Below are 14,634 nucleotides of genomic sequence, written 5' to 3'. Positions count from 1 at the left end.
TTGAACACCAACGTTTAAGTTAACAGTCCAGTGCTTCTCCTACAGTGCCAAGCCAGGACTCCACAGTAGGATGTTGTTCTTGTTGTGAAGTGCCATTGAGTCAGTTCCGACCCATAGTGACCCTGTATAGGGTTTCTAAGGAGCAGCTGGTGTGAGCTTGAACCATCAACCCTGCAGTTCAAACTGACTTTGCAATCCAGCACATTAACCTACAGCGCCACACCAGAACTCAAAGTAGGATATAGAGCTGCTTTGTTTATTTTTTCTTAGCCTTCTCAGAAGTTTATCTTTTATTATCCTGTTCAAAGAACCAACTTTGGTTTTGGTGTTTCTTTCATTGATAATTCTTTTTTCTTTGATCATCTTTCTATTTTCTAACATTTGCTTGCTTAGCTCATTAATTTTTAGCCTCACTTTCTAATGTATGCCTGTAAGTGATGAGATGGCTTGTATTTTATTATTACTGTTCCTTTTGATTTTCTTGTTAAACTTATGTATGCATATGTTATTTAAATTTCTAAGTGGGTGGAGATTATTACTTTTTTTTATATGTTCTAGGGAGTTCTGGTGACGTGCTGTGCTATAATGTACTGGACCACAAGATCAGCGGTTCAAATTCACCAGCCACTCCTTGGAAACCCTATATAGGATTGCTAAGAGTCAGAACTGACTTGATGGCACTTAACAACAATGACAGTATGTCCTTATAATAAGAGTATACTGATGATGGATGTTCCATGAGAATAGTAAAGTTGCACATAAAGTGTGATTCTAATTTTGCAGATTCTGTAAGTAGAAATAATGAAATTTTATCAGTTTGTTAAGCAGTTATCTTTGAGTAGTAAATTTTTCATTTGAAACTTTAAAAATATTCCAAACTGCTTTATAAACATTTTATTCTTATGATGGAAGAGCTGATATTTTTCAGAAGGAAAGAGGAAATAATTCTGTAAAAGTTGAGGTTCTGAATCATGTTCAGTCATGGACCAGTCATATTCACTTCAATTCAGATATGACCATATGTTTAATGTGTTGGGCATTAGACAAGGAGTTGGACTACTTACAAAAAGAACTACTGTAGGGCACTGTAGTCTGGGTGCTCAAGTACAGTAAGGAAGAGTAGTAGGGTGATGAGGAAAAACTGGCGGGGAAGGGAGGGAGACAGACATAGCTAAGTTCAGTGCCTCAATGGAATGGTGTGAGGACATAGGCGTACAGAGGAAGAGTTGTCCTTCCTTACACAGGAAACTAGTTTAACAGGACCAAGTACAGATCATCTCCAGCTTAAATTCTGAAGACTCTGTTGTAACATTGAATACCTTTTTTTTTTTTTTTTTAAGGTTTTCATTGTTGTCTTTTATTATTAATATATTTATAAATTCAATGTTTGTCTTTGGGAATTCGTATCAGCTGTAAAATTGTATGTAGTACAGATTAATAACAAGAAATCAAACTCAGATGCTGTCCAGTTGATTTCAGCTTTTAGCAACACTGTCATAGGGGTTTCTGTGGCACTGTAAACCTTTCAAGGAGCAGGTGGTGAGTTTGAACTGCCAGCCTTCAGGTTAGCAGTCCAGTGCTTGTCCTACAGCACAAAAAAATTCCAGAACCAAACATCCACTTTAGTAATGATCTACAGATAGCCTCCAACTTACAAAGTAATTGGATTTAAGAAGAAATACATTTATGACTGACTGTTTTTGTTGTATTACACTGGTGGTGTGCTGAGGATAAAGTACTGGACTGTAAGGTTGGTTTGAACTGCAAGATCGGCAGTTCAAACGCATCAGCTGCTCCTCAGAAACCCTATACAGAGTTAGTATGAGTCAGAACCGACTCAAGAAAACTTTAAACACCACATTTTATTACTTAACAATAAAACAAAAATGGGCAGTAATATATAAGTGCAGTTCCTCTTATTGTCTTATAAATTGGGGGGCTACCTGATTAAAGTGGTAGTTTTTTCTGGACACAATAAGTAGTCAGAATTGCCTTTTTTTTTTTTTTTTTTAATTGTGAACTGAGTGATAGTTTACATGGGAGAATGTAACCGTTTCATTGCAATGGTTACAATCTCCTCCGTGCATCATCATTCAAAATTGCCTTTTATAATACTAAAACTACTTGAAGAATTAGAGATTGACAGCCTTGGAAACCCTGTAAAGGGTCACTATGAGTCGGAACTGACCCCACAGCACATCACCACCACCACCAGTATGCTCTGTGTATATAGGTTATTATGAAGGGCCTTTAAAAAGTTCGTGGAAATTTTGAATTAAAAAATAATGAAATTTATGTGTGAATCTTTTGAAGCTCCCCTGAACTGAGCAATTTAGTCCCTTCTGGGGACACTTGGCAATGTCTGGAGGCATGTTTGGTTGTCACAGTCAAGGTAGACATGCTGCTATCTTCTTATAGAGACCAAGGATCTGCTAAGCATCTTCCACTGCATAGAACAGCTTGTCTTCTCCTCACAATAAATAATTTGTGCCCAAAGTGTTAATAGTACTGAGGTCAGTAAACCCAGGGTTAATCTATAATTGTTGTTAAGTGCCCTTGAGTAAATTCTGACTCAGTGCCACCTGTGTAGGGTTTCCGAGGAGGGGCAGATGAAATTGAGCCACCAACCTTAGCATGTAGTTTTATGTAGCAGCAACAATGCCCTCTTTTTGGCAGCTGGGGGTGGATTATATATTGTGGCATGGTTTTGTACCCTGATACAGTTAGGATTTTATTTTATTTTATTTTTAAGTATAAGCTATGGGTCTTTGGAAGCAACTTGATTCAGTAGCGGGCCTACTGGGAAGCACTGTGAAAGGAACTAGGATAGAATGATGGGTAGCCCTGCCATATGGCATTCAAATGGAACATAATATAAATGGTGGGACATTTGTATCAGTTCTTTATGTGGTATAATAATGTAAGTAATTTGTTTCTGTTCTTAATTTGTATATATTGTTAAGTGCCATTGCGTTGGTTCCTACTCAGACCTACTGATAGTGACCCTGTATAGGTTTTCCGAGTAGCAGCTGGTGAGTTTGAACCACCAACCTTGCATTTCACACTACGACTCTAATTTGTATATATAGATAAGTTATTTTTAACCTCTTCTTAGGAATTTTCACGGTTAGCAGTTCAAATCCATTAGCTTAGAAACCCTATACAGGGTCACTACAAGGTCACTATGCTTCAGAACTGACTCGATGGCACTTAACAAGATACAAACTTTCAATACTCATTTGTAATAGGTATTAGTTATTATTGTAATAGGCTAAGATTTAATCATCTCTGCTCTTACTTTGTTGTCATTTGGAACCACCTTGCTCCAAGTCTTCCTTTGTTGTTGAGTGCTATCGAGTCAGTTCCAACCCATAGCGACCCTGTATAGGCTTCCCAAGGAGCATCTGGTGAGCCTGAACCACCAACCTTGCAAGACCATCACATTAACCCACAGTGATACACGATGGCATTAGGTGTAGTCTAAATGTTTAAACTTGTTGGTATACCTGATTACCCTAAAACGGGCATTTTTATGTTACATCTAAAGCAGCAATTCAGATAATGTTAAGTGCCGATGAGTGACCCTTGTACCAGGGTTTCTGAGGAGTAGCTGGTGGGTTTGAACCATTAACCTTGTGGTTATTGTGTAGCAAGCACTACACCAGAACTCCAATGCAAATAATAAATAGGTAGTATTCTACGTGGATATGATATCTAGATGCTCATCAAGAGCAGAACATAGATCAGTTTCTACTTATGGTTGGTTCAAACTTTAACCTTTATCTTTCTTCTTTGCTTTTAGATTTTGGCTCTCTGTTTGACTTGGAGCATGATTTACCAGATGAATTAATCAACTCTACTGAATTGGGACTTACCAATGGTGGTGATATTAGTCAGCTTCAGACAAGTCTTGGCATGGTACAAGATGCAGCCTCTAAACATAAACAGCTGTCAGAATTGCTACGGTCTGGTAGTTCCCCTAACCTCAATATGGGGGTTGGTGGCCCAGGACAAGGCATGGCCAGCCAGCCTCAACAGAACAGTCCTGGATTGGGTTTGATAAATAGCATGGTCAAAAGCCCAATGGCACAGGCAGGCTTGACTTCTCCCAACATGGGGATGGGCACCAGTGGACCAAATCAGGGTCCCACTCAGTCCACAACAGGTATGATGAACAGTCCAGTAAATCAGCCTGCCATGGGAATGAACACAGGAATGAATGCTGGCATGAATCCTGGAATGTTGGCTGCAGGCAATGGACAGGGGATGATGCCTAATCAAGTTATGAACGGTTCAATTGGAGCAGGCCGGGGGCGACCTAATATGCAGTACCCAAACCCAGGAATGGGAAATGCTGGCAATTTATTGACTGAGCCGCTGCAACAAGGCTCTCCCCAGATGGGAGGACAAGCAGGATTGAGAGGCCCTCAGCCTCTTAAGGTAAGTGCAACTTTGATTTGTATGTTATTATCAGTGTGCTTTTGAGTACCCCCTGTGAAGGTGGGAGAGAGAGCTTGTTGAGGGTCAGGTCTTATAATCTGTATTCAAGTTTAATCTCCTCATTGTGAAGCTTTTCCCACATGCTGTCGGCTAAGGAGCCTACTCTGTTGTCACAGTTTTGAAGGAAGCCTTCTATCAATTTTAATTATAACATTCATTTTACAACAGGTTTGTATTCTGTACCTTCACACTTGGTTAACACATGATTGCTAGCTAATTCCTGTTCTTACTGACAAAAGTACTGGAATATTTTCATCTCACTTGTATGCCCAGTTTAGCTTTCATCGGTTTTTGTAAAAATACACTTTTTGAGACACTGCCATGACACTCTACAAACATCCTGTATTCTCACTGCTTGGAATGTCCTTGCTCTCAAAGAGATTTCTCTATCATAAGAGATGATTAAATATGTTTGTTGTTAGTCGATTCTGATTCTTAGCAATCCTGTAAATCTTCACAGGAGCAAAAGCCTCATCTTTCTTCTGAGCAGCTGGTGGTTTTGAATTGCTAACCTTGTGGTTAGCAATCCAGTGCTTATTCTACAGCACCACCAGCTATTTTTATTGAAAAGAAATTAAGGTCTGTTCATTTACATCAACCAGCATTCATGTTCCAATTAATTAGATTTTGGCGGTTGTTTGAAAGTTGTTTTATTGATAGATGGATTTTTCAAAAATTTATTTTCTAATGCTTTTATTGTGAATTGAATGAAGGTTTACAGAGCAGATCATGAGTTTTACATTCAACAAATCATTGCAATGGTTACAATCTCCTCCATTTACCTCTGTTACCTTTTTTATTTTTATTTTTTTGATATATACACAACCACATTGAAAATAAATAGTTGTTTAGATATGCAAATGGCACATTTTGCAAGCCAGCCTCCTGCCAGCAGGCACTCGGCCTGTCTCAGTCCATGGGCCAGTTGTCCTCTGCTGCTCTCTCTTTGTCATCGCCTCTGCCACCATCTCTATTATTGCCACTATTCTGGAGAGGAGTGAGGATGCCTCACTCATGCTCTTCTCTCAATGGTTCTAGGGTTCTCTGTTCCTGAAATTGACATATTAACTGCCACCCCCACCCCTTCATTTAGTTACACATCTTCTACATTTGTAATTTTGTGACATTCGCCATTAGTCCTGATACTAATTACTCACAGTTGAATCATAAAATCCTATCCTCCTCATTACTAGACCCATCTAGACAAGAGGAAAACTAATCAGTGGAGATTCCATCTTATCCCCTGCCATTCTGATCCTAATCACACTCATGAAACCTTGTAAGGCAGCAACTTTGTGCCTGGCTTTGTTAAGTGCCATTGAGTCGATCCAGATTCAGAATGACCCTATATAGGATTTCCAAGGAGCAACTGTTGAGTTTGAACCACAGACACAGCACCACATGAGGACACTCCTTTACGGCCCCTCAGTTTTGATAGCCAAAGTCTTAAATTACCTGTCCCTATCAACCCAGTGTACTGAGGAGGCAAGCTTGATTGATCCTTGATAAGAAGAAAGCTTCCCTTTCGATTGGAAGAAAGCTTTTCTTTTTAAAAGTCACTTTCTTAACTTAATCAATATTAAACATTTTTACAACCTTTAACCTTTAAAAAATGTTCTCATATGTATAAGTAACTAAAAGTTAATTAGAACACATACATTGGTACTTTTTCCTCTGTATTTTTCTTACATACTCATTTTTCTTAAAATGGGATCACACTATAGCTTCAAGTCCCTCTCATGTCAGTTACTTAGGTAAATAGGTATTGAATGAAAGAGATGGCTTCATCAGGAAGGTGGTATTGGAGATGGGCCATAAAGATGGGTTACTGTTAAGAGCTCTTGAGTCTTGAGTCTGTTCCAACTCATAGCAACCTGGTTTAAGGATTTCCAAGCTGCAGCTGTGGGTTTGAACCACCAACTTTACAGTTGGCAGTCCAATGCTTATTCTACAGCACTATACCAGGACCCCATGTGGCTATATGAAAACCCTTTAACTCTAGCATTAAAAAACTCATTATAAAAATAATTAACCAATGCTTGATACATTGTAACATAGGAAGGGGATCTATTTAGCATACCTGCTCTGTAGAATTTCCTTCTCTGGCACTTTTATGTTGTTGTATTGTGTAGTACTTTTAGGACATTTGGAGTGAGAACCACAGACAAGATGACAAATATTAATACATCTTCTAACTTCTAAGAACATATCAGTGAAGAGATAACACAAGTCCCTCTGTTTCTGATGTCTGTATTCCTAAGAGGTGATAGACAATATGTATTCATTCATTCAACTGTTTACTCTGGGCGGGGGCATGTATCAGGGTCATTGATACAACCCAAAAAAATTCCCATTGCCCTTAAGCAGATTCTGACTTGAAACGACCCAGTTGTACAGAGTAGAATTGCTCCCTAGGGTCTGAGATATAAGTTTTTACAGAAATTGACTGCCTTTTAAACACAGAGCTGCTGATGGGTTTGAGCCACTGACTTGGAGTCTAATGCCATTCTGATCAGCATATACAATATATATGCTGATCTGAAAACCAGCTAAAAACAAATAGGTTTTCATGTTTGGTGCAACAGCAGATCCCTCCTAACTTATTTGTAATCTTATGAGCCAGGCATGTGTCTGTAATACTCTCCGTAATTCTGTATTAATGCAAGCATAGTTCCTGAGCATCTTTGTGTATCACTTTTCAATTCTCTGGATCTAGAGGAAAAGAAAACAAATCTTAACCTCCTTCTTAGTTCTGATTGTCTCACATCCTCTAAGAAGCATGTGTTTCAAAAAGAGAACAATGGCTACCCTCTCTGCATCTCTGTTTTAGAACCTGGGAGGCCTGGCCTTGAATAGGCAAGGAGTGTAGCAGTTAGGAAGGATTGCTTAGGGACCACTAAGTGCCAGCTTCTGGTGTAGCACTTGTTGGATCAGTATTGAACTGCAGACCACAAGGTCAGCAGTTCACTCCTCAGAAGTCTTACATGGGGCCGCTATGAGTCGGAACCGACTCAGCAGCACTTAACAGTAAGTGCAAGACAGGAGGGAGGAATTGACCTGGGAGTAGGGGGAGACACACATCTTAAATGTCAAATAGAAGAATGTCATACTTCAGATTTATAATTTAGATGCATGTGAGTATCACGTATCATATTTAAGAGAAATAAGCCCTAATGAGTGCTGTGGCCCTAAACTAAGGTAATGCTATATGAATTGAGTAATGGGAATGAATGAATTTGAGAAATAACGTAGGATTTGGTGTGGAATCTGAGAGATCACCGTTTGTTGACCTTTGTATCCCTAGTACCTAACCCAGCACCTGGCATGTTGCATGACTACTGATACATAATGTGGACATTTATATAACTCAGTAGGCAGGTGGGAATGTTTGAACATAAATCTAATTTTGCTTTCATTCTTTGGTCACACTTGTATTGGCTTGTATCAGTATGCTGTTGGCAAGTCTCAAGTCTTAACAGACATTTTTGTTCCCATGTTACATATTCCTGAATTATTACATACATGTGTTTCCTTTTTATTTATCAGTGATTGTCATTATTCTTATGTCCTTGTTGCCTAAGTTTCGGCTTTTAACATATTGGGAATTTAGAAGCTGACCTCTATTGGGGTCAGTTTTTCTGTTTTGTTTTGAAAGGAAAAAATCCTCCCAACAGAGGATCTTTCTGAGATTCTGTAGTGACATTCTTGGCATCTGATTTTTGTCTTAACTTCCTAAGGCTGTTTGTGGTTTCCTGGCCCGCTTGCATTTTCAGTTTAGGTGCATATCTGTATCATTGTGGTCCACGTAGGTTAGGTGGTAGGTAGTTGGACATCAGGAGTGCATTAGCTATGGAGAAGAGAACAAGATAAAATAACTATAACCGTAGTCTAACAGAAATTAAGGACTATATATTCCTGTCTTAGCATATTTGGTAGGGGAGAGAAGAGGGAGCCTTTGAGGTGGAAGGAGGGAGTGAGGAGATTGGTGTATTTTGGTCTAACTCTGGTGGCAGAACACTGAGGGAGACTGAAAAACAAAAGCCTGAGTGAGAGTTGTTATTGGCTCAAGTGACCAAAAGTGTCAGGAGTGGACCTTACTGGCAGCCTTGGTGTGTAAGAGCTTCTAGGTGACTAAGGACCACACACCGTCAGAACTGACTGAATATCAGTCCTAGGCAAGCAGGTTCCATGTGACTAAATGAGAAGAAACATTTTGTGTTTATTAACAAGAGCCATCAAGGCAGGCTGCAAATTTAAGCATTATTTGAGTAAATTGATTTACTCAAATAATGGCCTCTTAAATAGAATCAACAACATACTGCGAACCACAAGGTCAGTGGTTCAAACCCACCAACTGCTCCTCAGAAACCCCATACAGGGTCACTGTGAGTCAGAACTGACTCAGCATCACTTAATAACAACAGTATTGGGCTTTTATTGTATATCATGTAGATTATTTGTTAGAATGGATTTTATATTTCTATTGGGGTTTCCTTGTCATACTAACAGAAAACACGGTAAAGTATGAAATATAGCTAACTCCCCTAAGTGGTGGTGTGAATTCTAGTGTGGTGCTGGAGAATAAGCACAGGACTGCAAGGTCGGTTTGAACCACAGGATCAGCGGTCCAAATTCACCAGTCGCTCCTCAGAAACCCTATACTGGGTCACCATGAGTCAGAACCCACTCAGTGGCACTTAACAACAAATGGTGGTGGTGTGGTGGAAAGGGGCTGTCAGGTGATTTAGCAACTCATAGTGACTGCTTGTGTTAACAGAGTAGAACTGGCCCATATAGTTTTCTAGGCTGGAAGCTTTACGGGGGAGTCCTAGTGTGGCGCTGTGGGTTAATGCGCTGGACTGCAAGGTTGGTTTGAACCACAAAGTTAGCGGTTCAAGCTCCCCAGCCACTTCTTGGAAACCCTGTTACAGGGTCGTTATAAGCTGAAACCAACCCAGTGACACTTAACAAGCCTTATAGGAGCAGATTGCCAGGTCTTTCTCCCGCATAACCACTGGGTGGGTTTGAACCACCAAGCTTTCGGTTAGTGTTGCTGTTTTAGTGCCGGCGAGTTGGTCCCACCTCTTAGCGACCCTGTATAGGATTTCCAAGGAGTGGCTGATGAGTTTGAACCACTGACCTGTGAGCGGTGTAGGCTGTGCATATTATTGGTACTACGTTACTTTAAATACTAACACAGTAAAAGCCTGTGTAGCAGCAGCACCTGCATCCACATTTGAAACTACCAAAGACAGCCTGAGCTTGGTGGTGGTGGTGGTGGTGGTATGTGGTGTACCGTGGAGTCGGTTCTGACTCACAGCAACCCTGCAAAGGGTTTCCCAGCCTATAAATCTGTACGAGAACAGAAAGCCTCATGTTTCTCCCATGGAACAGCTGGTAGTTTCAAACTGCTGACCTGAGGTTAGCAGCCTGACTTGTAACCTCACTACACTACCAGAGCTCCATAAACCACTTATTTTTGTATTTGATTATACCTATATTGTACTTGTTATGGCACTATAGGGTAAACACTGGACTGCATGGTAGGTTTGAACCACAAGGTAGGTGGTGCAAACTCACCAGCTGCTCGACAGAAACCCTGTACAGGGTTACTATGAGTCAGAAACCACTCAGCGGCACCTAACAACAACAGTATCTTACTGGGATCCTGGTGTGGAGCTTGTAGGATAACCACATGGTTGGTGGTTCAAAACCACTAGCTGCTCCTTGGAAACCCTATACAGGGTCATAACCAGCTCAATATTGAGCACTTAACAACAACATAATTGTTTCTCTAGATTCTTCCTAATGGCCAGCCCATAGTCTGCTTTCATCCAAAGGTGAATGCCTACTTTAGTCTTCCGCCCCTATTTCTTTGGGGCACTAGGCAACAACTTTAATTATTCTTGAGTCTCTAATCTCATGTGGAAATTGTAATTTGTGACTCCCCCCCCCCCCTTTCTACTACATGTAGATTTGGAGTGTATCGATAAATGTACAAGATTTAAAGAACTGAATTTTATTTATTGAGCTGCTGCGTTTTTATTTTTAGGTAGTTTTAATGAGTATGTGAGCTATGGTGTTTGTTCAAGTTCAGGGTATCTAGGTGCTGAGACCTCAAAGGAAAATGAATTACGGTTTTTGCCCTTTTGTTCATAGCCTGGAGTAGAAGCAGCACCTGTATTCTAAACAGGCATAAACATTTACGGTTGGTTGTTGTTGTGTGCCGTCAACTTTATTGGTACTCACAGTGCCCCTGAACAGGATTTCTGAGGCTGTGAATCTTGACAAGAGCAGAAAGCCTTATCTTTTCTCTAGTAGAGTGGCTGGTGAATTCGAACTGTTGATCTTGTGGTTTGCAGCCCAACTCGTAAACCAGTATATTATCAGAACACCTGTGGTGGAGATAAAAAAAAAAACATTAGAGTTCTTTAATGATCCTCCTCCAAGTCATCAAGTTGATGCAAACTCACAATGACCCTGTATGGGATTTCTAAGGCTGTAAATCGTTGTTGTTGTTGTGAAGTGCGGTCAAGTCAGTTCTGACCCATAGTGACCGTGTAGAGGGTTTCTGAGGAGCAGCTGGTAAGCTTGAACTGCCGACCTGGCACTTCAAACAGCTTTGCAGTCTGACACACTAACCCATAGCGCCACACCAGGACTCCTTTAAATCTTTGTTGTTGTGATGTGCCGTCGAGTGGGTTCCGACACATAGTGACCCTGTACAGGGTTTCCGAGGCTGTAAATCTTTATGGGAGCAGAAAGCCTCATCTTTCTCCCACGGAGCAGCTGGTAGTTTTGAACTGCTGTTCGCAGCCCGCGATTTGTAACCACTACTAACTACACTTTTAAATCTTTAGTGGACTTGAATTATCCACCTTACACTTAGCAGCCTAGTGCTTAGCCTACAATGCCACCAGGACTCCTTAAAAAGATGGAGAGAATGAGAGAGAAGAGGAAAGACTGGTTGGTCCAAAGTATAGTGAGATGGGGGGTTTCTGAGCCCATCCATGGACCAAGCAAGGACATGGACATGGAGGGCTAGAGCTGAGAGTGGAGTGTCCTAATTTTAGTCTGGTGAGGGGAGTTGCACCAGAATGCCCAAACTTGCAGATAGTACCCGTTTTGGCTTGACCTAGCTTCAATGGCTTTAAGATCACAACTCCCACTAAAAGAAGATAGAAATTTTTTTGGTAAAGGAAACAAGTGTAAATTTCTATACTTTGATGAGCTTGACCTGTACTTATGAGTGTAGTAGCTTAGAATACTAACTGAAAGGGAAGAAGTCTTCATTCTACCCACCTCTGTATGCAGGGGTGATAGGGACAGTCAACTTAGACATTGGCTACCTATAGTGGCAGGGCTATAAATGCACAAAAGGAGCTCTGATATAGTGTAGTGGTTACGAATCGGGCTGCTTACCTCAAGGTTAGAAGTTCGAAACTACCAGCTGTTCTGCGGGAGAAAGATGAGGCTTTCTGCTCCCATAAAGATTTACAGCGTCGGAAACCCTGTAAAGGGTCGCTATGAGTCGGAACTGACTCCACGGCACATAACAACATAAAGGCACAAAGTGACTGACTTACAAGTTTTCAAGTGTGAGTTTAGTTTCAGAGTGTGCGTGGGAAGGTAGAATCCTGACGGAATTGTTTTCATCTTGTCTAGACAGAAGAGTCTTTTTGTACAGTGACTCTGTGTATTCCTTCCATCTTCTCTTGATGCTTTCTGCATCATTCAATAGTTTGCCTAGAGAATCTTTCAATAACGAAAGTCGAGGCTTGAATTTTTTTTTTCAGTTCCCTCAGCTTGAGAAATGCTGAGCGTGTTCTTCCTTTTTGGTTTTCTGATTCCAGATCTTTGCACATTTTGTTGTAATATTTGGCTTTATCTTCTTGAGCTGATCTTTGAAATTTTCTGTTCAGCTCTTGGACCCTCCTCCTTTCTTCCATTTGCTTAAGCATCTCTACGCTGGAGAGCAAGTTTCAGTGTCTTTTCTGACATCTATTTTGACCTTTTCCTTCTTTCTTGTCTTCTTAATGACTTTTTGCTTTTTTAATGTATGATGTTCTTGACGTCATCACACAAGTCTTCTGGTCTTAATGTTCAGTCATTTCAAGAGGTACCGTATGATCAAGAGCCAATGATATTGAAGGAGGAAGTCCAAGGTGCATTGAAGGAATTGGCAAAGAACAAGGCACCAGGAATTGATGGAATAAAAATTGAAATCTTTCAAGAAAGTGGGTGGCACAGGAGGCACTAACTCATCTCTGCCAAGAAATTTGGAGGACGACTATCTGACCGACTGATTGGAAGAGATCCGTATTTGTGCCCATTCCAAAGAGAGGTGAACCAACGGAATGCGGAACTCATCAGACAATCTCTGATATCAGTGAGAGTAAAGTTTTACTAAATACAGAAACGGCTGCAAGCATTCTTTTATAGAGAACTTCCAGAGGTTCAAGCTGGATTCAGAAGAGGCCGTGGTATGACGGATATCATTGCTGATATCCAATGGATCTTGGCTGTGCATAAGGTTGCTATGAGTCGGTACCGACTCGATAGCACCTAACAACAACAGATGGGTCTGGTGAAAGGAGACAAAGATAAGATTCTTACGATTCAGTAGTGAGTAGTTGGTATCATGACTAACTGCTGTTGCCACAACTGTAAAGGTAGAAGTTTTGTAACATAAAGAGAGTAGTTGTTAATCTTACATTCCAGGAACAGAGGACCCTAGGACCATCAAGTAAAAGCATGAGCAGAATGTGGAATCGTATCCAGAGAAGCAACAACTCCAGATATGGAGGCATTGATGAGGACATGGAGAGAGAGAGAGCGGCTGAGAACTCTAGGCTCATGGAAAGAGAAAGATTATTTGCTGGCAGCCAGGAGGCAGGATTGCAGAATTTTGCCCTTTGGTTGTTTCAATAATAATATATTTCTGAATGTTTTGGTGTTCGTCCCCTCCCACCCAAAATAATAATAATTTTTATTATTTCAAATTTTAAAAAGCAAGAGAGAGATCCAGACAGAAGGAAAAGCAAATCTAAATTGCCAGCATGGGATATATAATTATCTTGTTGAAGGAAAATAAAGAGATAAATGTGATAAAATCACAATGAATAAAAGGGAGTCGTTTGAACTGCAAGGTTGGCAGTTCAAGCTCACCAGCTTCTCCTCAGAAACCCTATACAGGATCGCTATTAGTCGGAACAGACACAACGGCACTTAACCAACACCATCTCCTTAAAAAAAAATAAAGATATGAGTACAGTTTGCATCTGTTTCTCAATTAAAGATTGTACTAGGTAAGCAAACAAAAAATTAAAAGTAAATTGCCTCAAAAGTCCAGTTCAGCTCTTATACACTTGGGGTCACCATGAGTTCATATCAATTCAACAGTAACTGGCTTTGTGAATTTAATGTTTTATTTCTTTACTGTTTAGCCTCAAAGGAGACAAGTAGGACAGGTAGTGTGCCACCACTTAGTTTTAGAGCAAAGGAAAAGCTAACACAGATACTGGAGAGTCAAGCATGATGCTCCCTGTTTTGCAAGTATTGAGTTTGGGAAGTAGGAAGATACTCTGGAGAGATAATCAGACCTCAAGTACATCGTGGTTTTTCTTTATGAATATTGTCGCTAAGTTGCCTGAAGTTGGTTTCGACTCATAGCAACCCTGAATAGGGTTTATGAGGATTGGCTGGTGGTTTTGAACCACTAACCTTGTGGTTTGTAGTTAAGCACTTATCCTACAGTGCCATGCCAGGACTCCCATTTTCTTTATGAATAGAGAGATGAAGCAAGGAAGCCTGTTGGAGGCAGTCTACACAAGCAGTGATTATTACAGTAAACTTCATTCTTATCAATAAAATATCTGGCCTTTGAAGAATTAATGTTGCTCTTTCTGTTTACTATATAGTGTTATAGTTGAAGATAGATTTAAATAGTACAGCAGAAAAGAAACTGCTATTTTCAAGTACGTTGTTGTTGTTTTTAAGCGCTGTCAAGTGAATAACGACTCACAGAGACCCCGTAGAGAGTTTTCAGGGAGCAACTGGTGGGTTTGAACTGCCGACCTTGTGGTTAGCAATCTAGTGTTTATCTAGTGCCACACAGGACTACCTTTTAAAAGT

General features: G+C 40.4%; 1 protein-coding gene across 1 annotated transcript in view; it reads left to right on the top strand.

Moving 5' to 3' along the window:
• The window catches only part of EP300 (E1A binding protein p300), a 77,642-nt gene that overhangs the window by 19,529 nt on the left and 43,479 nt on the right, over positions 1 to 14,634 (top strand). Inside the window, exon 2 of the mRNA XM_006866877.1 lies at positions 3,803 to 4,440. Coding sequence (XP_006866939.1) covers positions 3,803 to 4,440 — 638 coding nt within the window. The remainder of the gene's footprint in view (positions 1 to 3,802; positions 4,441 to 14,634) is intronic.

The sequence above is a fragment of the Chrysochloris asiatica genome, unplaced genomic scaffold (genome assembly GCF_000296735.1).
Source record: "Chrysochloris asiatica unplaced genomic scaffold, ChrAsi1.0 scaffold00097, whole genome shotgun sequence".
Lineage (NCBI taxonomy): Eukaryota > Metazoa > Chordata > Mammalia > Afrosoricida > Chrysochloridae > Chrysochloris > Chrysochloris asiatica.
The sequence above is the reverse complement of the archived record's forward strand: the minus strand, read 5'-3'. Positions and strand labels throughout refer to the sequence as shown.